This window comes from Stegostoma tigrinum, chromosome 6, assembly GCF_030684315.1.
Source record: "Stegostoma tigrinum isolate sSteTig4 chromosome 6, sSteTig4.hap1, whole genome shotgun sequence".
Lineage (NCBI taxonomy): Eukaryota > Metazoa > Chordata > Chondrichthyes > Orectolobiformes > Stegostomatidae > Stegostoma > Stegostoma tigrinum.
The window spans coordinates 76,825,724-76,852,917 of NC_081359.1; the positions used below are offsets into that span (position 1 = coordinate 76,825,724).

Sequence of the window (27,194 nt, forward strand, 5' to 3'; positions counted from 1 at the left end):
TCTATCCGAAATTAATAGCAATTAAGTAATGTTTTGAAAAGGTATTTTGTACATAACTTTTAAATACTTAATGTTAAAGTAAGTTCCTACCTTTGTCCATGCTGTTGTCTCAAAGCCAGCTTTCAAACATACAGTTACAACGACATACTGAAGAAAAAGGCGCAAAAGTGTTAAGGTAAAAAGCGAGTTTTTAAAAAAATATAATTTGTGAAGCAATACAAGTATAAAGATTTACTTCATTCTGAAATTAAATCAAGCAACTTGAGATCTTATTTAGTCAAGAATGATGGTGGTTTTACTGTAATTTTCGTCAACAAATTTACATGAATAAATCAGTTACATTTTCTGCAAGTAGAACTAGTTGCTAATGGCTATACTGGTTGTGTCTCTTCGTAAGTGTCTTCAAGTTCTTCAGCGCTCAATGCAATGCTTTGCATGGGCTAGTTGGTGTTCAAAAAGATCCCCAACCAACAGGCTAAAATATTTCTTTAAGTTTTTTTTTGTTGTTGTTGAGGGTGAGGACGAGGGTCCCGACCCGAAACGTCAAGCTTTCCTGCTCCTCTGATGCTGCTTGGCCCGCTGTGTTCATCCAGCTTCACACCGTGTTATCTCAGGTTAAAATGTTTTTTCACTTCCAGGCATGGAAACAGAAGTTCTATACTAAGTAATTTTGTTTTTGCTTCTAAATAGGAAATAGTCTGTAAAGACCAGGTAGGCTGTCTGGAGCTTTCTCAGTCTGTTGCACAAACCAAATAATATTTATTTAAGAAATTATGTAGTGCCAGGATATTGCAAGGAATATCTGAAAAACATAGTTGCTGGCTGTTAAGTTGCAAACCAAGTCAAATTTAAACAAAAAAGACCATTTCTGAGCTCGGTGAATAGAATGTTAATGGCCCGCTGTGGGACTGACAATGTTTATGGCACTCGTTTATGTTACACTGAGGGATTCATAATGCAAATGCCCATTTTCCAATTTTGTGGCTGAGCAAGTCAAACTTAACAATTTGCACCTCATATAAATACAATTGCAAACAGATGTGAAATAAATATGATCGAACACATCGAATAATATTGCCGGCCCAGTTTGATTTTCTACACTGCTGCAGAGATTGTATTACTTACTGTATAAACAATGTTCCCGAGAAATAAATAGTCCATAACTTGTCCACTCATAAAAACTGAATCTGAAGGAGAACAGCAAAATTAAAATGTGGTTATGATACATTCATATAGAAGGTACTTCTGCAGATTTAGTTAAAATACACATGGGATTTCATGGTAATGTGGTACGACAATGTACAATAGCTTGGTGCAATGTTACTGCACTAAAGATCAAGAGGACTAGACTAACGTGCCCAAGACTTGAGTTCCAATCTCTCTACTACAGCTTGAAGAATTTGAATTTATTTAAACAAATCTGGAAGAAAGCAAAACTAGTCTCAGTAATAATGATCATGAAAACACCAGATTGTTCTAAAAACTTATCTGGTTCATTAATGTCTTCTAGGGAAGAAAATCTGCCATCTCAGCTATCATATGACTTCAAATCCACAACAAAGTGTCTCACTCAATTGTCCTCAGAAAATACCAAACAAGCCACTTGTTATTTCAAACCAATGTAAAGAAGCTGAGTAAGAATGAAACCAGACAGATCACTGATTATCAACCAGGGCACTAGCCAGATCAAAGGCACACGCTGCATAATCAACCTTGCAAAGTCCTCCTCAGCTGTGTCTGGAAACCTGCGTCAAAGTTGAAAGAACTATCCTATGAGCAACAGTACAACCATCACACTGTCAGAATCCTCATGTGATGTCTCAGAATCGCCCACCATCATTACGGGCATGCCAGTCAATGGTTAGGTGAGTGTGTTCCAGGGGGACCTCAAAATTGATGGTGCAAGTTATGAAGTACCATGGCATCAGGTCAAATTTGGGCAAAGGAATTCTTTTTTAATACTGTGGGACATGGGCATCACTGGCCAGCCTGCTGATTATCATCTGCCTCTTCCTTCCCCCACACATGGAACAGAGACTCCAACGGTCATGATAAGCTGGAGAGAGTTCAGAAGAGATTTATGAGGATGTTGCTGTAAATTGCCCACCACTGCCTACTTGACTCACCTATTGCCATCCCACCTAGCTTCCCCAGCCCCATCCCTTCTCTCTATTTATTTCTGAGCTCCCTTCCCCCTCCCCCATTCCTGAAGAAGGGTCCTAGCCCAAAATGTCAACTTTCCTGTTCCTCTGATGCTGCTTGGCCTACTGTGTTCATCCAGCTTCACACCATGTTATCTCAGATTCTCTAGCATCAGCAGTTCCTACTATCTTTCTTACCTTGGTTTGTTGTGTTTCTTTTAAAGTATGTTTTTTTTGTTCCAGTGCCCCTTTAAGATGGTGATAATTTCATTATGATTTAATCTGATTTATTGAGTATTCCAAAGATTGGATTTGGAGTGTTCTAGGACACTGAATGTTGATTATGGAAGAGGCAGACACTTGTAATGTTGCATTCTATGAATAAATTCAGAATGAAATAAAATATTGGCACCTGGTTTCCCACCTCACTATTTGGCTTTAGAATGAATTCATACCACGTGTTGAGTGATGGCACCACATTGCTGAATAGGATAGATTCAGCACCAATCCAAGGGTGCAAAGCTCAGCATCCATAAGACATTATCGGCCATCAGCAGCAGCTGCAATGTAATCCATCACAACCTGTAACCTCATCGTAACTTGTAACAGCTTGTATTCTCACTCTGTCAAAATCATTATCGTTTAGGAGACTGACCCTGGTTCACTGAGTAATGTAGAATAGCTGGCCAGGCATAGTACCAGCCATTACTGAAAATGACACGCCAACTGATGAAGCTACAAAGGACTATATTAAACAATACAAGCAGCACTTTAAAGACATCAAGTGATTCCACAACCAAAAAACCATATTATTATTCTGCCATATCTATTCATGATTAGTGATGAAAAATTAAGCAATGAGCCAGTGGGAAAGGCTCCCCAATGATCCTAATCCTCAATAATGTGAAAGCCCCACACTTCAGTATGAAGATGAGTTGAAAACCTCTTAACTGGGTCTTCTCTCACTTGTTCAAATCTTGTTGTTTATATTTTGCATTAATCCTGATTTTAATCATGTGCCTGTATAGTTGATTATCTGTTTCTTACGATCAAAAACATAATCCAATGTCAAAAACTTCTCGTGGCAGCTCCTTACCACAAGACTTCAATTCAGTCTTTGTTCAAACTTGGACAAACCAGAGGTGAGGTGAAACTGATATCAAGTCAGCATTTGACACCAGTGTGGCACCAAGGAGCTTGAGGAAAACCAAAATGAGAGAAAATTCACCAGTGGCTGGAGGCAAACCAAACACAATGGAAGATCGCTGTGATTACTGGATGTCAGTCATCTCAGTGTCAAAACACCACTACAGTACTTCCACAAGGTAATGCCCTGAGGACAACTATCTTCATTTCCATCATCATGAGGAAGTGGTGGATATGGGCACAATTAGAATGTTTAAAAGGCACTTGGATAAATACATGAATAGGAAAGATGTGGAGGGATATGGGAAAGGAGCAGGCAGATGGAACTGGTTTAGTTTGAGATTATGTTCGGCTTGGGCTGGTTGAAGTGAAAGGTCTATTTCCAAGCTATATGACTTTAAGACATTAGAAAATCAGACATCAGATGATCATTGATGATTGGAGAGTGTACAATACCATTTGCATTTGTTCAAATAATTAAACAGTCTGTGTAGCAAGGCCTGCGCAATATTCAAGCAGGAAGATGGCATCTGTAAGGCACACAGGTTATGTGGCAACACTATCAACAAGAGAAAATCTAACATTGAATGGTATTTACAATATCCAATCGTCTATCAACATCAACCTGGACTGGCCAGAAAAGTAATGACAATAAATAATCTGGTCACACTGTGGTGAGTGATTCACCTTCTGACTCCCCAGTATCTAAAAGGCTGAAGTCAGGAGCATGTTGGAATACTCTCCACTTGCCTGGATGACTGCAATTTTGATAGTGCTCAAAAAGCTCAAGAATATTGTGGGAAAATAGCCCAATTGCTTAATAACCCATTCACCACCAAAACATTCACTCCTGCAAACACAGGGAAACTGTCTTTATTGTGTGTCATCTACAGGAAGCACTGCAGCAAATTACAAACTTGCAACAGTTACCAACTAGAAGAATAAAGGCAGCATGCTTAGTGGTTACCACTATTTCTAAGATGCCACTCTGACCTGGATACATGGTGAGTTTCCATCATCATCATCCTGCAACTTCCTACCTAACAGCTCCATGACAGTATTTTCACAACATGGACCGCAGTGATTCAAAAAGGTGGCTCATTGTGACCTTTCCATCGGTAATTAGGGATCAGCAATAAATGCTGGCAATTATCATAAAATCCACATGCCACGATTTTAAAATAATTTTTGGGTCATCTTGGATGAAACCCAGAGATCACCTCCTAGGATACGTGAAACAATTTCAGAAAGTGAATATCTCTGAACTAGTGATGCTCCAGCTAAATATTAAATGAAGGCATAAGTCAAAGGAATTGGGCATTCAGTAGCAGTGGATAATAAAATGTGAGGCTGGATGAACACAGCAGGCCAAGCAGCATCTCAGGAGCACAAAAGCTGACGTTTCGGGCCTAGACCCTTCATCAGAGAGGTCTAGGCCCGAAACGTCAGCTTTTGTGCTCCTGAGATGCTGCTTGGCCTGCTGTGTTCATCCAGCCTCACATTTTATTATCTTAATTCAGTAGCAGTGATTGTGATTGCAGAACAACAGCAAAAAATGGACCAACTTGACAACTTACCATTTTCCCACTATAATGTCGTTTTTACGTGGTTAGCACTGCTGCCTCACAGCGCCATGGACATGTATTCGATTCTGGCCTTGGGTGACTGTGTGGCGTTTGCACATTCTCCACGAATCTGTGTCAGTTTCCGCTGGGTGCACCCACAGTCCAAAGATGTGCAGGTTAGATAAATTGGCCATACTAACGCACCCCATAGTGTGCCATCTAGGTTGATTAGCCATGGTTAACGTGGGGTTGGGGGTTAGGGTGAGGATGTGGGTCTGAGTGGGATGCTCTACGGAGGGTTAATTGAGATCTATGAACTTCAGTAGTGGGATCTGTCACTCTTGTGTTAATTTATGAAAATTGTTTCTTTCCCTTGACTTTCACATCTGGTGAGGAAAGTTAACTGATTTCACATTTAAGAACATTGTTCATTAAATGTAAAGGGGAGACATTGTTTGATTCCATTACTGCAGTTTGTGGGTTTGATTTCTGGAGGAGGCTGTCATGCCATTTACTAGTCAGATGCGTAATGAGCTCCAAGATGTCAAGTTACAACTGAGATTTACATACGCATAGTTAGATGGAGTGTCTAGTTCTACTGGATTACACATGGTAAAAATTAAATTAAATACAGTTTCATATCCTTTGTTCTGGATTTGTCATTTTTAAATAGCTTTAAAGTGAATTTGTTTCAATTAAGGTGAAGAATTGTGTGCCTGGAAATTAATATATTCTATCTCCTGCACCTAGTTTCAGCTCAAAACATTTGTAAGTCAGCCAATGCATAGGCTAGATAGAACCAAAGCCTGATCCAATCTCCTCCACAGATGTGCTTTAACTCAGTCACAGAAGGGTGACACTTACTGTGTCAGCAATATTTCCATTTGCCAACATTAGCTATTCTTATGACCCATTGGAGTGAAACTGCCAATTTATGCTTAATTATTGGTTATTTTGTGCAGACTGTTCCTGTCCACTGGGATTTGAGACTGTCCAGACTCATTTTGCTTTCAATATTCAAAGACAGAAGATTTTCATCACCTCAGTCTGGTTGAATTCAAATTTGTGTCCCAAAGGAGAAATAAGAGTACTCTAACTCTGCACCACTCAGCTCCTCCCCAAATGGTTATTTGAACATGCACTAGAAGCGCTTGTAAAAATTGATACAATAAGAGATACTGTCCATCACCTTAATAAGTATTTATACTTCCACTTACATAGCACCTGCACATAGTGAGTTGTCCTAACGTATCCTAAAGGAGCCTTATGAAAGAATACTTGACAATGAGCAACTTAAGTAGACATGAGGAAAATGAATGGAAGCTGAGTCAACAGATAGGTTTTAAAGAACAACCTGAAGGAGGACAGAGAGCTTGCGGTGCAAAGGTTAAGGGAGGTTTTTAACATTGAGAACTTGCCACATCTTGAGCCACTATGTTAACGTGCACAGGATGATGGGTGAACAAGGCTTGTTGTGAGTTAGCATATACCTGTATGCGATAAAGGAGTCTTTAGATGCCAGCTGTCACACCATGACAGAGGTTTTGGTTTGGAAAGGAGAAGTGTGGGTCTATAGCTCATGTTTCATATCTAAGTAAGGGCAACCATGACGGCACGGAGAGACAGCTGGCTTAGATGATCCGAGAAGGTGGATTAAAAGGTAGGCTAGTGAAACTGCAGAGGCAAACCATTCAGGAGACATTAAATAACTCCAAACAAAGATTTTTCCCAATGAGAAGAACAGACTCTGAGAAGGGAAAAATCATGTGGCTAAATAAAATAGTTATGGATTGCATTAAATTGAAAAAGCTGTTCACACCTGCAAAAATTAGTGGTAGGTCAGAGGAATGGGAAGACTTTAAGAATGAGCAAAAAATGACTAAAAAGATAATAAAGAGCAAGAAAGCAGAATATGAGAGAAAGTTAGCTAGTATCACAAAGGCACAAAGTAAGAGTTTCTACAAGTACATGAATAGCAGAAGAGTAACTAAGCTTGTGTTAGTTCTCTAGAGAGGGAGTATGGGAAAATGATAACAGAAAACAAAGACATAGAAAATTTCTCAAAATTAATTGAAAATCACAGGGAGGATGAGCTTAAAGCAAACATTATCATGGGCGAAATGTTGCTGGTAAACCAATAGACCTAAAGACTGACAAGTTCTCAGGACTGCATTTCCCAAGTGCTGCGTCCTTTTGTACATATTGACTCATGCAATTACTGTAAGATTTGATCAGCTTAATAGGTGTAATTTAAAGTTAATAATTCTCTCTTTCGAATTTTAGCTGAAATATTGGTAGCTTGCTTAATTGTTAAACTAAAACTACCATAAGATTCCAATTTTTAGGATAGTAAAGGCTGCTGGGAAGAAGGGTTTTAACAGCAAGATGGTTGGCACTTACCTGTTGTCATATTGTTAAAGATTCCTTCGGTACTAACACAAGAAGCACGCTATGTACGAAAATCTATGGTTCTAAGTCTGAACTATTTTTGATTTATTCAGGGAACCTGATCGTCACTGACAAGGCCAGCACTTGGTTATCTGTAATCATTGCAGTCCGTGCACTGCAGTAAGGGAGATCTAGTGGCAGTGAAAGAATGATGACATGATACTGAATCAGAATGGTGTATGGCTTGTAAGACAAGTCACTGCAAGTGATGGTATTTCCATATACCCATTGAGGGTATTTCTAGTGATGATGGCCAGTGATTTGGAAGGTGCTATTGAAAGCTCCTTGGAGAGTTGTTGGGAGTGTATTTTGTTGATGATACCCACTGCGACTGCGGCACATTGGTAGAAGGTGTATCCATCATACATGTTCTTTTGTTATAGGTGGTGTCATCTAGCTCTCAGTTCACAGACTGGTGAGCCTTATATCAGGGTGGCTAAGCTGTTGGAGGGAATTCTGAGGGACAGGGTTTACGTGCATTTGGAAAGGCACTTTTTCATGTTGGGGATGGTGTGTATATACAACGAGCTGCCAGAGAAGTGGTGGAAACAGGTACAATTACAACAATAAAAAGGCATCTGGATGGGTATATGAAGAGGAAAGGATTAGAGGGTTATGGGCCAAATGGTGGTGAATGTGACTACATCAGATTGGGATGTTTGGTTGGAGGGAAGGGTCTGTTTCCATGCTCTGTGATGGTATTAACATTTTAGAAGGAACGTTTAGTTTTGGGAAGATTAAATTTGGATGGATAAGATCATTAAAATGTTGGACTTTTGAAATTGGCAATGTCTTGGCAATATTTCTGATGTGGAAGCACTTAACCAGAGTGCAGTGCCAGCCACACTTCAAGTGGAGTTTCCAAAATCATGAAGGGATTAAGGAGCAGTGGAGGGTTGCTGGGCTAGAAGCTAGTGAAAGGATCTCAAGAAAGTTCAAAGGACAGAGGAGAGCAGAAACACTAAGGAGAATAGAAATTAATTCCTTAGAACTGTGGCACTTTGGTTTGCTCCAAGGACGTGAAACACTTTAAAAGGACTTGATGAGTAGACAAAGGCTTTCTGGGGAGGGGAGCAAAAAATGGAAAGGGTGTGTTGTTTCAGTTGAGGATTTGAATATGAATTTGAATATGAATTTGAGAATATGAAAAACCATGTTTCTATTTCAGTATAAAGAATAACTGACAACTTTAGATAATGTTTAGTGAACGATACTTGCTTTGTTTATTTGTGTACATGCGGTAAAGTTGTTTAAAAAAGTGCATCCTTGCGGTAGCATTCCCTCAACAGGTAATTTAGATTTTGAATATCTCTAAGTGTTGCTGTGTCAAAAAGGATTGTAACAATGGTAACACCTAGGATGTTGATGGTGGTGAATTAAATGATGGTCATGCAACTGACTGCCAGGATCATGGTAAAATCTCTTTTGTTGGAATTAGCACAAACATTTCTTGTACTGCATGCAAGAACGAACTGCTTTATCACTTGAAGAGCTGCAAATGGAACTCTTGTGCAACCACCAGCAAGCATCTCTACTTCTGACCTCAGGATGAGAGAAGGTCAGTGAAGAAATAAAAGGTAATTGGATCAAGGACTCTGTTCTGAGAAACTCCTGCAGTCCTCAAACAACTATAACCAAAATCTTTTGTGCTAGGTATGACTACAGCCAGTGCATAGTTTTTCCCCATTCCTAATGAACAATCTTGAGTTCCAAGAGGGTGGCATGGTGGCTCAGTGGTTAGCACTGCCACCTCATAGTGCCGGTGACTCAGGTTCAATCTCGCCTCAGGCAACTCTTTGTCTTGAGTTTGTACATTCTCCTCATGTCTGCGTGGGTTTTCTCCAGGTGCCCTGATTTCCCCCCACAGTCCAAAGACGTGCAGGTTAGGTGGATTGGCCATGCTAAATTGCTAATAGTGTCAAGGGATGTGCAGGATAGGTGGATTACCCATCAAAATGCAGGATTACAGGGCTAGGGTAGAGTGATGGGTCTAGGTGGGATGCTCTTCTGAGAGCCAGTGTGGACATGATGGGACGAATGGCCTGCTTCTGCAGTGTAGGGATTCTATGATATCACTCTTACATTGCCTCTGGAATTCAGCTCTATCATCCATGCTTGGAGTAGGGAAGCAATGAGGTGGTCCTGCAGAATCCAAACTGCACATAGTTGGTAAGGTTATTGCTGTTCAAGTTCCATGTGATACTACTACTCAGGATATCTTGCATCGCTCTGCTAATGGCTCTGAAGCCGATGCGTGGCAACAGCTTCTGGCACCAGAAGTCAATGTCACAATTAGTGTGCTGACACCAAATGGTGTGCATGAAACACTTGTCTAGAGGCTAGTTCTGAAGCAAACATCTACAATTCTACAGTTTAATGCTGTCAGCATCCACAGCCTTTGTTGTATTCCATGTAGTTAACCAGTTGTTGATATTGTACACAGTGAATCAGACTGGCTGAAGAATGGAACTTTTTACAGTGGCATCTCAAAGTAAAACTCAAGGTCAGTCCCAGCAACAGAATTCCATAGATAGACGGAAATGTTCAATTCTTTTCAAAATTAGCAAATTCTTCTCTTTATAACCTCAAGAAATGAAAAAGGTGAAATGACTTCATCATGCATCATTTCTGAAATACAGATACATTAGACAGGGAAGAAACAGACTGGTAGAACTTAAATTTGGTTTGAAGAACTGCAAACTCCAAATGGCTTAACGCTGAACTGCAAAATTAGTTGAGCCAAAACAGGTTGAGTTAACGAGCTTTAGCGAGTCCAACAATATAACATGTTAACAAATCTCAGTACACATTGGTTTGACAAGGAGAAAAATTAAAATATTCCATTCAATTTTCTTACATCTGATTAACAATTAGCAACATCTGCAGCAACTTCTTCGTGTGGAGACATCCATTGAGGATGGGACCAAGGCAATAATGCCCTCTGGTACACTTGCTCTTGTCAAATAGTTGGGAAATATTCAAAATCGAGATTTACACTGAATAAATTACAACTTGGAAGCTATATTAGAGAATAACTGATACTTGTACAACTACACCACAGCAAGGAGTCAGCATTGTCAGAAGAAATAAAGAAATTGGTTGCAAGGAAATTAAAAGATAGTTGGCTCGCATGTATGACAAAACTCATTTAAGAGCACTGCAATGTTTAACTAAAATGTATGTAATAACAATACCATGTGGCTGTAAATGGAAAAATAGTTCTGTACAAATTCTAAGTTTCTGTCACAAATAATTATTGTTCATGATTTAACTCACCAATACCTTCAAATTATATACTATAATAATAATCACTTTACAGTACATTTGTAAAGTAAATTAGTAAAACAGGCCCCAAGAGTCAATAAAATGTTATACATTTTCTAAATAAGCAAATTTGTAAAAAGCATGTGTTCTCCAGTTACATTGAGAATAAAAAAATGGACCAAATACCTTGTTCAAGTGCCTTTAGTGGAAACCAGAAAAGGATGATGGAATGGACCAAGGCATTTATGCAATGAGTCCAGAAAACCTGTGGAGAAACAATTTTCCAGAGTCAGCAAGCCTTTCTTTCTTACTCATTCCAACATAGTTATACAGAATATATTTGTGTTGAACTTGCTTAACTACATTGAGCAACATTTGTAACTAATGAAAACATTGCTAAATAGTTTAACATTGTTCAGATCTAGCTTATTACGGCCAAAAAAATCAGTTTGGTGAATTTGCATGTTGCCTGAAGTTCTTCCACATGGGCATTTTGAGTTATCCTTGCAAAGAAGCACAATAGCAAATGAGAAACTTAAAAACCAACTAAAATCCACTGGCTATCCATTTGAGAAAAGTGAATAAAAGATGTGTGCAAGCCTTAATATTTTTGATCATAAGAAACATTACATTTCATATTCACTCGTGCGACATTTCCGTTTTGTACAGATGTGCCCAAAGAATACAAGAGATTCAGATATTCTATTGGTAAGAAAATAGGTTATCAAGAACATTTTTTTTGGTATCTCTAAAATAACTCTGAAGCAATATATTTTGTATTTGTTGAAGGTAATCAATTAATAAATGAACAACCAACACAAAAATCATGAAGTGCACAAACAGCTCAAAATCCTTTAAGAGGTCACATCGGTTTCTCATCCATCCAAACAGACATCCCAAAAATGTAATAAACATAAAAATATTTTTTCAAGTGAGGAAAAGAAAACCCGATCTTCTAACGACTAAAACAACCATAGTCCACAGTCGGTGTACTTCCATTCTCTCTGTGGTCTCGGCCTTGTCTCCTGCTGTATCTCCAGTGTTTGGGTCTTTTAGCCAAACATCCACCCTCAATGTTTGAAAAAAGAAAGAAATAAAACCTGAAAGAACTGCACATGCTGTAAATCATTCTGATGAAGGGTCACCGGACCCGAAACATTTACTTTGATTTTCCTTCACAGATGCCGCCAGACCTGCTGAGCTTTACCAGCAACTTCCGTTTCTGTTTAAAAAAGACCCCACTCAACTCCTTTGTGCAGTTGTTCGAGCAGAATATGCAAACACCCACATCCTAAAGCTTGCTAAACCCCAATGCCCTGCTCCATAGATCCTTCTTTTTACTTTTGACAAAATGTTGAAAGCCAGCTTGCACACAATGCAACTAGAAAGGCAAGTGGCTTGATGGCCTCCCATCACTTAGGGACTCAAGTACAGGGGTAAAAATATCTTGCTGCAGCAGTGTAGACCCCTGTTGACACCCCACAGCCCAAGTCCTCCAATCCAGCAAAGCATACATCTGCCAGAGACGGAGCTCCACCAGATGGTCCCTGGTGGGACCATTCCTTAAGGAAAGGTTGAGGACATGGGTCTGAACTCCCAAGTGTACTGTAGAATGAGGGGTAATTCCACAGGAACCACAGGATGTATGCAGGCAAGAGACCACCCATGGCTGGTCAGCCCAGAAACAGGGACTGCACTATAGGAAGGGTGTGATTGCACTGGAAGGGGACAGAAGACGTTTCACCAGGATGTTGCCTTCGATGGAGAGCTTTATTTATGGGAAGAGCTTTGGTTGTTTTCTTGGAGCAGAGAAGGCTGGGGGTGGGCAATAGAGATGTGTAAGATTACGACAGGACGGACAGAAAGCAGCCGTTCCTCTTAACTGAAGGATCAGTAACAATGGTCAAACATTTAAGAGTGTCGGCGGCGGTCTGGAATAGACTGCCTGGGAGGGGACATGAGGTGGGCCATCTTACAACTTTTTAAAAAGGTACTTGGATGAGCATTTGTAATCTCATAACATTTAATGCCATGAGAGTAGTGCTGGGAAGTGGGATTAGTGGTACAGGTTTGATAGGCTGAAGGGCCTCCTCAGTACTGTATGATTCTATGCTTTTGCAGTCTGCACAGTTAACCGAAGATTCAGATGGTAATGCATTCATAATACAAAATGACTTTCCAGGAATCAGCAATTTCCAGGCAGAAAATCAGAGCCTCTAACACTGCTCATAGCTTCAGACAATGATATGTATGTAAAAGTGCATGCTGTCACAGCAACTCAGGCTCCTCAAGTGAAGATTAACACATCATAGTGGCTGTAGAGACAAATTTAATCATGAGCTGCAATTACGGAAGGGATGCTGGCTTCTGGGCACTGACACAATCCTTTATATTTCCCGACCGTCACTGTATTGGGTATAGTTCCAGAAAGCGGTAAGGCATTTCAGTACACTTGACCAGATGCAATTTTAGCTAGTTAGGCAGAAGCGATACTGTATACTATTGGTCACTGTTCAGCTGCAATGTGTATATTCCAAAAGCTTAGTTACCAATGGGATTATGTAATTCTACAGAATGAACATAACATATCCTACCCATAATAGGGTTCTCCTTTATTATAGCATTGTTTGAAGACTAGCCAGAATTTACATTCTAACAAGGATTCTGCTAACTTCAGTTTAATCAGACTTTTTCCAAGTGTTGTTTCATTGTGACTGCTCCAGGCATTTTAAAATTAAATGTTGATGTGGAGATACTACGCATCTAAAATTAATGTGTGTGTTTTCTGCACTTTTATGAAGATTTTTGGGTATCTTTTTATCTTTTGGTTTAATGAGCATTCTTTTCAAGTCAAGGGTGTACTCATAACTTTAATTACTAGAAAAAAAACATCACATTTGCTTATGCTATTTCTTCTTTGGCTCTGACTCACACTAGACATTATTATTTTCAGAGCCAATAACCACTCAGTACTGTTTCTGACTGAATTCCAGTATATGTTTGAAAGTGGTCAACTTTTTTTTATTAAATCAGCCTGATTTCTCCCCAGTTATAATGCACCAAAACCGTAAGTAAGTATTGGGAGGGGCAAAAACAAATTCCTTTACCACGGGACACTTTAAATGATATTATTTTGGATCACCTGACAATATTGGCTTAGCATTTTTGAGATATTTGCTCGCCTGCTAAAAATTGGAAAAGCAACACTGTGGTACTTCTGGATCACTAAACCACCAGGACTTGAAATAACAAAGTGGAATGGGCTAGTTGGCTTAGATGCGATCTCAGCCGTGCTGTACAGGGAAATTACAGAATAGTCTTTAAGGGTGTCCTCGTAAAGAGAAGAAAACAGGTAGTCTCCCAGCTCAGGGTGTCATGAGGCCGAGTAAGAGGTGGGGGATATCAAAGAAACACTAAAAAGAAACACTAAAAAGACAGGATTAGAGAAAATAAAGCATGCTTCAATTAAGGTTAATAGCCTTAAATCAGAAGGTATTTAGTCTGTTTAAAAAATACTCTCTGGAAAAAAAACAGGAACACTCTCACATTAGGATGAGGGACCAGAAAATAAAACTCAATTATAAAAATTCAAGTCTGAAACAGACTTGTGGACAAACTACCAGACTTTGGATAAGATAGCTACCAGAATTACATTTAAAGAATACTGACAAGCACTGATAGCTTAGTTAAACAAAGTCTCCCACTGGCTAAAATAAGAATCATGTCAAATTCACCACATGTGCAGAACCATGGCTTCCACAATAAATCTTAATAGGAAACAAGAAGCAAAAGGTTGCAAACCTTTTATTTATTGATCAGCCTTATCACAAAGCTTTTCAACACTAACATTTAGCATGAAAATTAACCCCCTTTCATGTGTCTTTATTTAGCATTGTTACATACTCCAAGATTCAATTTCCTTTGTCTTATTGTTAGAACTGGAAAATTAAATACAAAAATGAATCCCAACTTATTTTCCTAAATTGTCATATGAATATTTATATTTATAATAGCACAAATCTTCTATCGCCTACTTCAAAAATACTAAACATTACACGTATTTATATTTATAAAGTGGCAGCCTGAAATAGGATCCAAACGATTTTTTAAAAAATTTCAAATTATTATATTGTCAATTCACCATCTTTTCCTCTTGTTTTAGAAGACAGTGAGTTCAGAGATTCTACTTCTGTAAAATGTTCTTACCCTGCAGTTTAGGTTTAATTAGAATATTTAATTCTTTGGCATTCCTCAAACAGACTGCATTAAGCAATGCATCAATTGCATCAATGCATCAAACCATCATCTCCAACACCATTCAAGACCTCGTCACCACAGGGGACCTCCCACCCACAGCCTCCAACCTCATTGTTCCCCAATCCTGCACGGCCCGTTTCTATCTCCTTCCCAAAATCCACAAACCTGCCTGCCCTGGTGGACCCATTGTCTCTGCCTGTTCCTGCCCCACCAAACTCATTTCCACCTATCTGGACTCCAGTTTCTCCCCTTTGGTCCAGGAACTCCCTACCTACATCCGTGACACCACCCACGCCCTCCACCTCCTCCAGGACTTCCAATTTCCTGGCCCCCAACACCTCATTTTCACCATGGACGTCCAGTCCCTATACACCTGTATTCCGCATGCAGATGGCCTCAAGGCCCTCCGCTTCTTCTTGTCCTGCAGGCCCGACCAGTCCCCCTCCACCGACACCCTCATCCACCTAGCCGAACTCGTCCTCACCCTCAACAACTTCTCTTTCGATTCCTCCCACTTCCTACAGACAAAGGGGGTGGCCATGGGCACTCGCATGGGCCCCAGCTATGCCTGCCTCTTTGTAGGTTATGTGGAACAGTCCCTCTTCCGCACCTACACAGGCCCCAAACCCCACCTCTTCCTCCGTTACATTGATGACTGTATCGGCGCCGCCTCTTGCTCCCCAGAGGAGCTCGAACAGTTCATCCACTTCACCAACACCTTCCACCCCAACCTTCAGTTCACCAGGGCCATCTCCAGCACATCCCTCACCTTCCTGGACCTCTCAGTCTCCATCTCAGGCAACCAGCTTGTAACTGATGTCCATTTCAAGCCCACTGACTCCCAAAGCTACCTGGAATACACCTCCTCCCACCCACCCTCCTGCAAAAATTCCATCCCCTATTCCCAATTCCTCCACCTCCGCCCCCACGATGAGGCATTCCAGTCCCGCACAGCTCAGACGTCCAAGTACTTCAAAGACCGCAACTTTCCCCCCACAGTAGTCGAGAACGCCCTTGACCGCGTCTCCCGCATTTCCCGCAACACATCCCTCACACCCCGCCCCCGCCACAACCGCCCAAAGACGATCCCCCTCGTTCTCACACACCACCCCACCAACCTCCGGATACAACGTATCATCCTCCGACACTTCAGCCATCTACAATCCGACCCCACCACCCAAGACATTTTTCCATCCCCACCCTTGTCTGCTTTCCGGAGAGACCACTCTCTCCGTGACTCCCTTGTTCACTCCACACTGCCCTCCAACCCCACCACACCCGGCACCTTCCCCTGCAACCGCAGGAAATGCTACACTTGCCCCCACACCTCCTCCGTCACCCCTATCCCAGGCTCCAAGATGACTTTCCAGATCAAGCAGAGGTTCACCTGCACATCTGCCAATGTGGTATACTGCATCCATTGTACCCGGTGTGGCTTCCTCTCCATTGGGGAAACCAAGCGGAGGCTTGGGGACCGCTTTGCAGAACACCTCCGCTCGGTTCGCAACAAACAACTGCACCTCCCAGTCGCAAACCATTTCCACTCCCCCTCCCATTCCTCAGACGACATGTCCATCATGGGCCTCCTGCAGTGCCACAATGATGCCACCCGAAGGTTGCAGGAACAGCAACTCATATTCTGCTTGGGAACCCTGCAGCCCAATGGTATCAATGTGGACTTCACCAGCTTCAAAATCTCCCCTTCCCCCACCGCATCCCAAAACCAGCCCAGTTCGTCCCCTCCCCCCACTGCACCGCACAACCAGCCGAGCTCTTCCCCTCCACCCACTGCATCCCAAAACCAGTCCAACCTGTCTCTGCCTCCCTAACCTGTTCTTCCTCTCACCCATCCCTTCCTCCCACCCCAAACCGCACTTCCATCTCCTACCTACTAACCTCATCCCACCTCCTTGACCTGTCTGTCTTCCCTAGACTGACCTATCCCCTCCCTACCTCCCCACCTATACTCTCCTCTCCACCTATCTTCTTTTCTCTCTGTTCCGCCTCCCCCTCTCTCCCTATTTATTCCAGAACCCTCACCCCATTCCCCTCTCTGAAGAAGGTTTCCAGGCCCAAAACGTCAGCTTTTGTGCTCCTGAGATGCTGCTGGGCCTGCTGTGTTCATCCAGCCTCACATTTTATTATCCTGCATTAAGCAATGTTCACTTTTCAGCTTTCATATGATTTGCTACATAGGCCTAAGAGTAACATCAAAAGACTTTCATTCTCCTTGGTGCTCAGCTGTTTGGAATCTTTCTCTGCAAGATGGTTGATATGAGAAACTCAGAGTGATGGACCAAAGCATGAATCCCTTCACTTCATCCAGTGGATTCCTGCTGCAGCAGCATGGAAAGTCGTGATGTGGCTGGCTAGTACATTACTTATGTGTCCATTTTAATAAGTTAGTAGGAAATTATTTATATAGCACTGCAAAATATCCAAATTCTAAAAAAAGTTAAAGATACAACATTACTGTTTCAACAAAATAAGCAATAACTGTCTTTGACTACGTAATTGTTAATGCGTCAAATTTCAGAGAATACAGATTTCCATGTAAATAAAATGTTGAAATCAGAAAGAATTTTATTGACTATATTCTTGGACTAGCTGGAAGAGGTGCAATGATGTAATGAATAGCAAGATTTTTTATTACATACATATTAATGTCAGAATCCTATTCAATTTGGATCTATATTTAACATTTACAAAGACATATCATGACAATATTTGGGCAAGTCTGTCCTCCTGCCTGCACCATTCAAACCAGATGAATAAAACAGCAGTGACAAGAAAAGCTGCACATGCTGAAATCCAAGGTACACAAACAGAAAACGGCAGAACTGACCGTGATTGAGAATTTCTGCTGTGACACAGTCCTGCCTAAGGAAAACATGGAGATAAGGGCAGGGATTTTGCCATAATTTAAACATCACAGCGAAAATAAAAATCAATTGATGAGTTGAAATGAATACAGATTTCAGGATTTCCATGTGGCGAAAGATTGTATAAATAAGATATCCGGACCTTGTACTGAAGCTAAGTTGATCCAGTTCAGTACTTGGACCTTAATTATATGCCACTGAAAGACATTAATAGTTGCAACTGTGCAATGAGCCTGAGGATATTTCAAAACTTGATTCATATTAGTGGACAATGAGTGTACTAGAAGGCTTACTTTTTAGTTGAAAACTGTGAAAACAGACTGTAAACTTGTGACGGATTAACTTGATCAGTTTTGTAGTACTGAAGAACCATTATCAAGCTGATCAGTTTCAATTCCAAGCAGATCATTCAACTTGAACTTGGTGGTCATTCGAGAGTATAGGAATACAAGATCAGTACATCCTTTTCAGAACAGGAAGGATTGGAATAATTCTCCATCCACACACTGTCCGATCCCAAATCCATGTCTCCTCTCTCTATCGCTGCCCCATCTTCAAATGCTCCAATCCCACCCACAACCTTGGGAATAGAACGCACATGGAATTACCAGAGATAATTAACAACATTTCAATTAAATCCGAAAGAGACTTATAAGTATCCATTGAAGGAAGGTACTATTGTACAACGGTAAACTGATAGTTAATAATAATCTCTGAAAAATAAAGCTTCCAGTTATGCTGGGCATTTTTTAAAATTCATTCACAGGACGTGCATGTCCCTGGTTGGGCCACCATTTATCCCTAGCTGCCCTTGAAGCGGTGGTTGTGGACTGCCTTCTTGAACCACTGCGTACAGATATTCTGAAATGTTACTACAATAAACATGGTGCATCACATTCTGAAACTGATGCAATGAAGTGTTTAATTAATTGCCTTTGCAGTAGTGAAAAAGGTTTGGAATAAGATGTTGCAGAAAAAATGTCATATTTTCATTACTTTCACATGGTTTAATGAATTATACTTCGTTCAGATTGTTACAAGACGAGAATACAAGAATTAGTAGCAGGATTAGATCATATAGCCCCCCCAATGAGCTTGCTCTGCCATTTAGTATAATCACGGATCATCTCAGGTGTCAACATTTCTGCCTGTTCACCAGATCCCTTGACAGCTCAAAAATCTATCTGTCCCAGCCTTAAAAGTATTCAACAACTGTACATCGACAGACCCCTGGGGCAGAAAATTCCAAAGATTCACAAATCTTTGACTGAAGTTATTTCTCCTCACCTCAGTCCTCAATGATCTGTCCGTATCCTGAGACTATGCTTATATTTTAGATTCCTTGAATATAGGAAACAATCTCTCTGTATTCACTCTATTAAGCTTCTTCAGAATCTTGTTTGTTTCAGTAAGATCCTCTCTCATTCTTATAAATTTCAGAAAACAAACAGCCCATTAACTGAGCATCTCATCAAAGGAGTTATCACATCCTAGGGACCAACCGATTGAAGCTCTGCTGCACTGCTTTGATATCTAAACCACACACAGTATTCCAAATGTGGTCTCCCCAGAATGCTAAACAATAGTAGCAAAACCTCTTTATTCTTGCATTCCAATTCACTTCTGAGAAAGGTTAAAATGACATTTATTTAAAAAATAAAGTCCCAGAAATAAATATACAAGGTGAACTGTATGGAACAATGTAAAACAATTAAACCTACCAAGGGAGGGGTATTGAGGAGTAACTTGAACTAAAAATTTGCAATTTAGCAGGTCAAAATGGACTTTCTGTTAAGTTTGTAGTAGAAATAACTGCTGAGATAGTGAATGCATTTAAAACTGTATAGATTCTGGAATGGTTGCAAGAAATTGGAAGAAAGTGAATGTAACTCCTCTATTCAAGGCGAGGGAGACAGAAAGCAGGAAACATAGAACATAGAACAATACAGCGCAGAACAGGCCCTTTGGCCCTCGATGTTGCGCCGACCTGTGAACTAATCAAAGCCCCTCCCCCTACACTATCCCATCATTATCTATACGCTTATCCAAGGACTATTTAAATGCCCCTAATGTGGTTGAGTTAACTACATTGGCAGGCAGGGCGTTCCGCGCCCTTACCACTCTCTGAGTAAAGAACCTGCCTCTAACATCTGTCTTAAATCTATCACCCCTCAATTTGTAGCTATGCCCCCTCGTACAAGCTGACGTCATCATCCTCGGAAAAAGACTCTCACTGTCCACCCTATCTAATCCTCTGATCATCTTGTATATCTCTATTAAATCCCCTCTTAGCCTCCTTCTCTCCAATGAGAACAGACCCAAGTCCCTCAGCCTTTCTTCATAAGGCCTGTGCTCCAGACCAGGCAACATTCTGGTAAATCTCCTCTGCACCTTTTCCAATGCTTCCACATCCTTCCTGTAATGGGGTGACCAGAACTGTACGCAATATTCCAAGTGAGGCCGCACTAGCGTTTTGTACAGTTAAGTACGCCAGTCAGCTTAACATGTGTGACAGAAAGAGTGCTGTAATTTATCAGTAAGCAAGTTATTGTGGGGCACTTAGAAAATATCAATGCAAGCAAGAATTGCCCACATGCCACACTCCCCACAAATGTTCCCTCTAGGCTGCGTGCATGTGCATGGCAATTGGCATGCTAAAAAAAAAGAGCAAATGCTGTTCTCCAACAGCCATCCTACCCACCCATACACTCACTTACATTCAAATAAGTGCAAGTCTTCATATGTTAGGGAATGCAGTAAACAAGGGGTGTGTCCCATCTTTCATTGCATGTCTACACAATTGTAATGGGGGTTTTCTTGGGATGCTGCACTCTGCATTTCCAGAGAAGTTAGGTTTGGACAAACGGGAAAGAAATACAGAGCAACACTGGGCAGCAGAATTTTCGAGTAGAGCAGCAAGTTGATGATCAATGCTTCTCCGTGAAAGATTCAAGCTAATATATCCTATGATTCAGCAAAAACTTTTCCAAAGTCTCTGTTAAATACTACTTAAACACGTTATTATTAAAAGATCAATACTGTGAAAGATTTCAACGTCTAACCCTCAAACAATATGACTAACAAAGAAATAAAGAAACTCAACGTTTGTGCCAAGATGCAATATAGAATCTGTACCTGATTAGAAGAACTCATCTCGCAAAATACATTTTTGACTCTATCCAATGAGAATGCCAGCCAGAAAATTTAAATTAAACAACATTTGGGCTTTGTTAATTTCTAGGTTACAGGAGTTTTTCAAAATAAATATTTCATACTTCTGCAATTTTTAGTGATTTCTAATATAATAAAAAATCAAACTTGTTGATTGAAATTTGACTTTCTCTATTCAGAAAACAATCAAATAGGCCTTTCATAGGTCAAAGAAACGCATGTGGTGGCACATTCAGGCATAGGGTATTGAATTCCCATAACAAAATGGCCCAAACCTGAAGGAACGCCTAATTCCAAAATAAAATTTGTAGCACAAGTAAGTTCTTAGCATAATACTGAAAGTGACATCTTGTGCATTTTACATAGTGCTGGGGATGGTAATATTTACCTTTGTGTTAAAGCAATCTGCATTTTGAGTAATCTTATAAAGCTGTGGAAATCGTAGCATGTTCTCTTGACTACACGTCCTTTCAAAAATACCCAATGAGAAGGGAGGTAAGGCTGTGAAAATCTACAGAGAAATTTGAAAAGACTTGGTGAATAAATAAGATACATTTACATAGGCTTCATACACTTTATCAATACTAAACTACTAATTCTGCATGACCAGTTACTATAGACAAGGAAATTAAGGATTAAGTATATAGTCAATACATGATACATATTTTATAAATACCAAAGTGAAAAATATCCTGCATTTATGTAGTACATTTTACGTAAATTGGCAGGGGCAGGATTGTGGCAAGCAGTTCAGAGAGGAGAAAAGCTGAGATGAAATGAGAAGTTAAAACACAAATGATTGAGTCTGGAAGGCACAGGAAACAGACTAGATAAGAAAGAGGTGAGTTTAGCAAGACTAAATTGAGTATGTTTTAATGCATGGAGCCAGAAGAATAAGACAGACAAACACAGAGCACAGATAGGTACATGGAAGCATGACATCACAGTTTTGATGAAAACTTGGCTGAAAAATGGGTAAGCTTCCTAGTTCAATATTCCCATTTAGAATGCGTTTAGATGTGATATAGAGGTGGATAGAAGGGAGTGGGGGAAACATAGCGTTGGGCATGTACTACAGACCATCAAACAGTCAGGGAGTGCGACAGGATCAAATATTGAAACAAATTTCAAAGCAGCCTAAGAATAATGACGCAGTAACTGGTAGGGAATTGTAACTAACAAACATCAAACTAGGGTAATTTTAGGATGCAAGATAGGGAAGGAGCAAAGTTCTTAAATTGCATCCAGTAGAACCTTATTAGCCAGTACGTAGGAAGCTCAACAAGGGATTAGGGCATTTCAGGACCTGATATTTGGAAATGAGCCTGGGCAGGTGGATGGTATATCAGATTGGAGACAGTGATCATAACTCAGTTAGATTTAGAATGCTTATGGAAAAGGAGAAGGATAGGCCAGGAATGAAATTTCTAACCTGGGTAAAGGCTAATTTTATGAAGGTATGTTACAATTTGGCCCAAGCAGACTGGAAGCAGTTATGTGCAGATAAACCTGTGTTACAGCAGTGGGAGGCATTCAAGAAGAAAGTTGCGAGAGTCCGGGCAAGTATATTCTCGTAAGAGCACAGAACCTTGACTTCTCATGGGACATGGAGATTAGGATGAAGAGACAAATTAGGGAAACTTACGGCAGGCATGAAGGGCTCAATATGGTGGACAGCCTAGAAGAGGATAAAAGGTGCAGGGGGAACTTAGCCACGAAATTAAGAAAGCAAAGACAATGCATGAGAAAGCATTGGTGAACAGAACAAATGAAAACACAAAGATTTTTTTAAAATATATAAAGAGCAGGAGAACAGCAAAACAGTAGGGATAATAAAGGATAAATCTGCAAGCCCAGATAAAATGCATTCTAGGCTGTTCAGGCGGGCAAGGGAGGAGATATTAGGGATGCTGGCAATAATTTTTAAATCTACTTTGGCTATAGGTAAGGTGTCAGAGGATGGAAGGGGTTGGGACCCTTGCGATTTGTGGTGTAAATAGAAGTGCAGGGGTACAATCAATAAGTTTGAGGATGACACAAAAGTTGGTAGATTGGTAGATTGGCTAATAGCAAGGAGGATAGCTATGCAGGTGAATGTTAGGAGCCTGGAATATACTGAACACCAGAGGGACCTCGTATGCATATACACAGATCCCTTGAGTTAGGAGAGCAAGTAGAAAAGGTGGCTAAAAAGACAGATCGGACACTGCTTTTATTAGCTGAGAGATAGAACATAAGAGCAAGGAGGTTAGGCTGGAACTGTATAAAATGCTGGTTAGGCTACAACTGGAGTTATAGGGAGAGGTATGGAGAGGGACAGGGGGCTAAATCAAAATGGAGCTGTAGGGGGAGATAAAGCACTCTACCCACTACAATGCCCACCTCTCTCTAAGGGCATCGAGACCATTTGCGGACACAATGTGCACCATCTCCAATGACACCCAGGCACAAAGGGAGAGAGGCAGACAGTCAGCAGTTGTAGCCCCTTCCACAGCCTGCTGCCTGAAACTGTTAACAGGTAACTTGGCCAGACCCAGGAGCAGATCCATGAGGAAGGACCACTGACTTGCTCATACTGCTCCCCACTGGGTACCCAAAGATCAAGAACGTGATGCTAAAGTGCAATCAAAAGCAAATAAAATTTTCACTGTTTTTCTTTAGCTCTCCTACACTCATTTACACATAAGGGCTGGATTTTACACTCCCCTCAAGCAGGTTTAAAGGCAGATAGCCTTCCTAATATCTACCCTAGTGCTCTGCCTCCCATCTATATGAACTTCAGCAAGGGATGGTAGAAACATTGAGTGGCCTATTATCCCTTATTAAGGCCCTTATGTGCCGAATTAGTGGTCTTATCTTGATCCCATCACTATTTTGTCAACATTGAAAGCATCCACCTCTCCTACCACCAAATTCATATTTCCTCTTTACCCTCCTCCCTGGCCTCACAAACTTGGCCCCCTCCCTGTCTCAATGAGGCTTGCAAGCCTGACCCCAGTGAAGACCCGCTCCACCTACCCTGGTGTCCAGTTACAGCAATGATCTCCATTGTGGATGGCTTTTATTCACAACAGTGACTACCTCTATGCCTGAGTTGCTGCTGGGATCACAGAGTTAACGCCAGCAGCTTTCCGAAATGGGACTTCCAGTCCCTGAGGACAGGAGTCTGCGTTCAGCCTGTTAATAGCCAATTGATTACTTCTCAGCCATTCTTCCACTAGACAGGTTCTCCATTGACTTTTTAGCCAAGGGGGCATGGATGACAGCACCCCGTAATATCTAGCCCAGGTTTGTGTTTTGGTGCACACGGGTTGTAGGCCAATTCATTGCAGTTGAGTGAGACAAGCGAAAGCAAATACATTTTAGTTGACATTGTTCTACAGCTTAATATAGTGTTCAGATGTACTTACTACATTGTAGAGACCAATACACCATCGCTCAAAGAGAATTTGTCCTGAAAATCCATTGACAAATGCAAACCAAAGCTGCAACAGAGAAATAAAATTACCAACTTATTCCAGATTGAATTAATAATTGTCTATTAACAGCAAGAAAGGTGTTTAGGAAACAGGAGAATGTTCCTGAGCAAAACATACGCTCTTCCTTCTTCTTTTTAAATAAAGGTTATTAACTTCAAAGGAAATACTGCTGCTTCCTACATTAAATGGTGTTCAACTCCTGTGGAACCGCACCTAGCATGGGACATCATCATGTTCAGAGGCATGGGCTAATAACCACGGAATAAGAATGGAAAATTATATCCCTGACATGGTAGTCCTATGCAACATTAGACATTTAAAGAGAAAAAAATTGAAACTGACATACCCCTCCAGAGATAATAAAATGTGAGGCTGGATGAACACAGCAGGCCAAGCAGCATCTCAGGAGCACAAAAGCTGACGTTTCGGGCCTAGACCCTTCATCAGAGAGGCATCAGAGAGCTCTCTGATGAAGGGTCTAGGCCCGAAACGTCAGCTTTTGTGCTCCTGAGATGCTGCTTGGCCTGCTGTGTTCATCCAGCCTCACATTTTATTATCTTGGAATCTCCAGCATCTGCAGTTCCCATTATCTCTGATACTACCCCTCCAGAGAATTTGGATGGTCACGATTATCATCGTTTGTTCACTGAGAACGTAAAGAAAATCAAGTTGGCATAAAAAATTGCAGGACTACAGAGCCCCTCAGTTTCATGGTTAGCATTCAGATTCATTCAATCAACATCATCTAAATATAGTATTTATATTAATTATTCCATTTTCTGTTTATGTTACACCAATTGGTTTCTGTTTGTTGGTCCAAAGAGTGACTAGTCATTAGAAGTAGTCAATTGGTTTTGAAGAACTTGAAATATCCCAAAGATGTAAAACGTGCTATGTAAATACAAATCTTTTTCATTACAAACAGCTAGCATTATGTAAAAACTAATCAAATTGGAATTTTAAAAATTGAAATGCGTATATCTATTAGGCTTAGTGAGATTGCTTACTTGTGTGGCTAAGACTGAGATTTGGTGTTCAATGTCTTGAAGTGCTGAATTTCAACCTCATAGACAACTAGAATGAGTTATCACTGTTTAATATCTACTGCTGAATAGTCCCAAGACTGAAATACTTTGGTTAGAAACAACTTATTACGTCATTTAGTTAGATATCAGAGAGAAAAAGTGCAATTTACCTTCTGTAGGCAAGACGCCATAACTAAGAAACAAACAAACTTGCTATTCATACTCTAAACCTAAGAATGTGTTGACTTTTAAAATTTGTGTGTATGCAGGCCTGGATGAGGTGTATCCCAGGCTGATGAAGGATGTTCATAAGTAAGTTTCAAATCCTCTCAAGTAACTGATATCAGAGGATGGACGACTGCTAAATTTCCCCATTATTAAATGACAGGAGGGATAGACGAACCAGGGAATTATAGGCCAGCCAGCCTAACCTCAGTGTTGGAGAAGATAGTAAAATGAATTCTGAGGGGCAGAACATATCTGACTTGGAAAGACAGGAATTAAACAGGGATAGTCAGTATGGGTTTGTTAAAGAAAGATTAGACTTGAGAAGTTTAATCGCTGCATTGCCTTAGCTTCCAGGGCTGCGGGCCAAGTGCTAGAAAATGGGATTAGTGTAGTCAGCTCTTCGTTGATCAGGATGGTCATGGTGAGCTGAACAGCCTCCTTCAATGCTGTAAACATCTATGACCTCCAACAACCACTGCCATCCTTTGTGCTCAGTATGACTCAGAATTTTCCCCTCAATTCCCAATTACTCCAGTTTTGCTACACTAAAGTCAAATGCTGCCTTGACGTCAAGGGCTGTTACTACATGTGCAAAGCTGCGATGATTTCAAAGAATGAATGACCATGGCATGGCAGAGCTCAAATTGAGCTTCAGTTTGTGAAAAGCTACCCGAGAACATTGATTACAACATGATCAATGTCTATGCTGATGATGGAGAGAAGGCTGATGGTGTCTGCTTTGCTACACACAATAACATCTACATTGAAGGTTCAATTCCTGCACATGCTACTATGAAAGTTCTGCCTTCTCAACTTCGTTCCTTGCCTGTGGCATGATGAGCCTCAGGTTGAACTTACCAATTGTCTGTTTTTCTCTAATGACAGAGGGGTCCTCTGAGATTACAGTAACTTTATTACCATATGCTGCTTGTGCTAATTGCATGCAATTTATCCTGTGTTGCACCTTCATCCGGTTGATAGCATATTCTTTTTAGGTAGAATGAAATGCAATTTATTGTCACATGATTTTATAAAAACAGATAAGCGAAAAGTTTTATAAGTCGCTACACCGAAATTTATGACAGAAGTCAAAAATAATACTAACCAAAAGATAAAAGTTCATCACAGTTCAATGAATAGCTCTGGAGTTTGGGGTGGAAAATCAGGGTGAAATCACAATCCAGGGGTGGGCCAAAACTGCCCCTCCACACTGAGATGAGATCTTTATGCTGGGTTGCTCAAATACACAGAAGCCATTGAAGAAGACCTCTATGATGGCACGAGGCCTCCACGCTGGGACTTGAATGCCATACTGGGTAGAGATCAATTGATGCCTCTGGCATTCCCTCCTTTATTTCATCAGCAAGTGGTTTCTTTACCAACATCTGACCTGGTATCATTGAGGCTGGAGTCAATGTTGAGGACTCCATGTTAACTCCTCCTCTTTGTATTCCACTGTGCCACCGCCTCTGTGGGTATATCTTGACAGTGAAACAAGTCAAAGCCTAGGATAGTGATGGTGACATCAAGGGCATTATCTATCCGGAATAATTCCATGAATATGATTATATCATGTTATTACTAGGCT

At 40.7% G+C, this 27,194-nt stretch overlaps 1 protein-coding gene across 4 annotated transcripts in view; it reads right to left on the reverse strand.

The window, feature by feature from the left end:
* Positions 1 to 27,194, reverse strand: part of atp8a2 (ATPase phospholipid transporting 8A2) — a 498,882-nt gene that overhangs the window by 74,192 nt on the left and 397,496 nt on the right. For all 4 annotated transcript variants that reach the window (XM_048533131.2, XM_048533132.2, XM_059646682.1 and 1 more), the window contains 5 exons: positions 24,285 to 24,359; positions 21,263 to 21,385; positions 10,751 to 10,829; positions 1,126 to 1,187; positions 91 to 147 (listed from right to left, as the gene is read on the reverse strand). In XM_048533131.2, the coding sequence (XP_048389088.1) occupies positions 91 to 147; positions 1,126 to 1,187; positions 10,751 to 10,829; positions 21,263 to 21,385; positions 24,285 to 24,359 (396 nt within the window). The remainder of the gene's footprint in view (positions 1 to 90; positions 148 to 1,125; positions 1,188 to 10,750; positions 10,830 to 21,262; positions 21,386 to 24,284; positions 24,360 to 27,194) is intronic.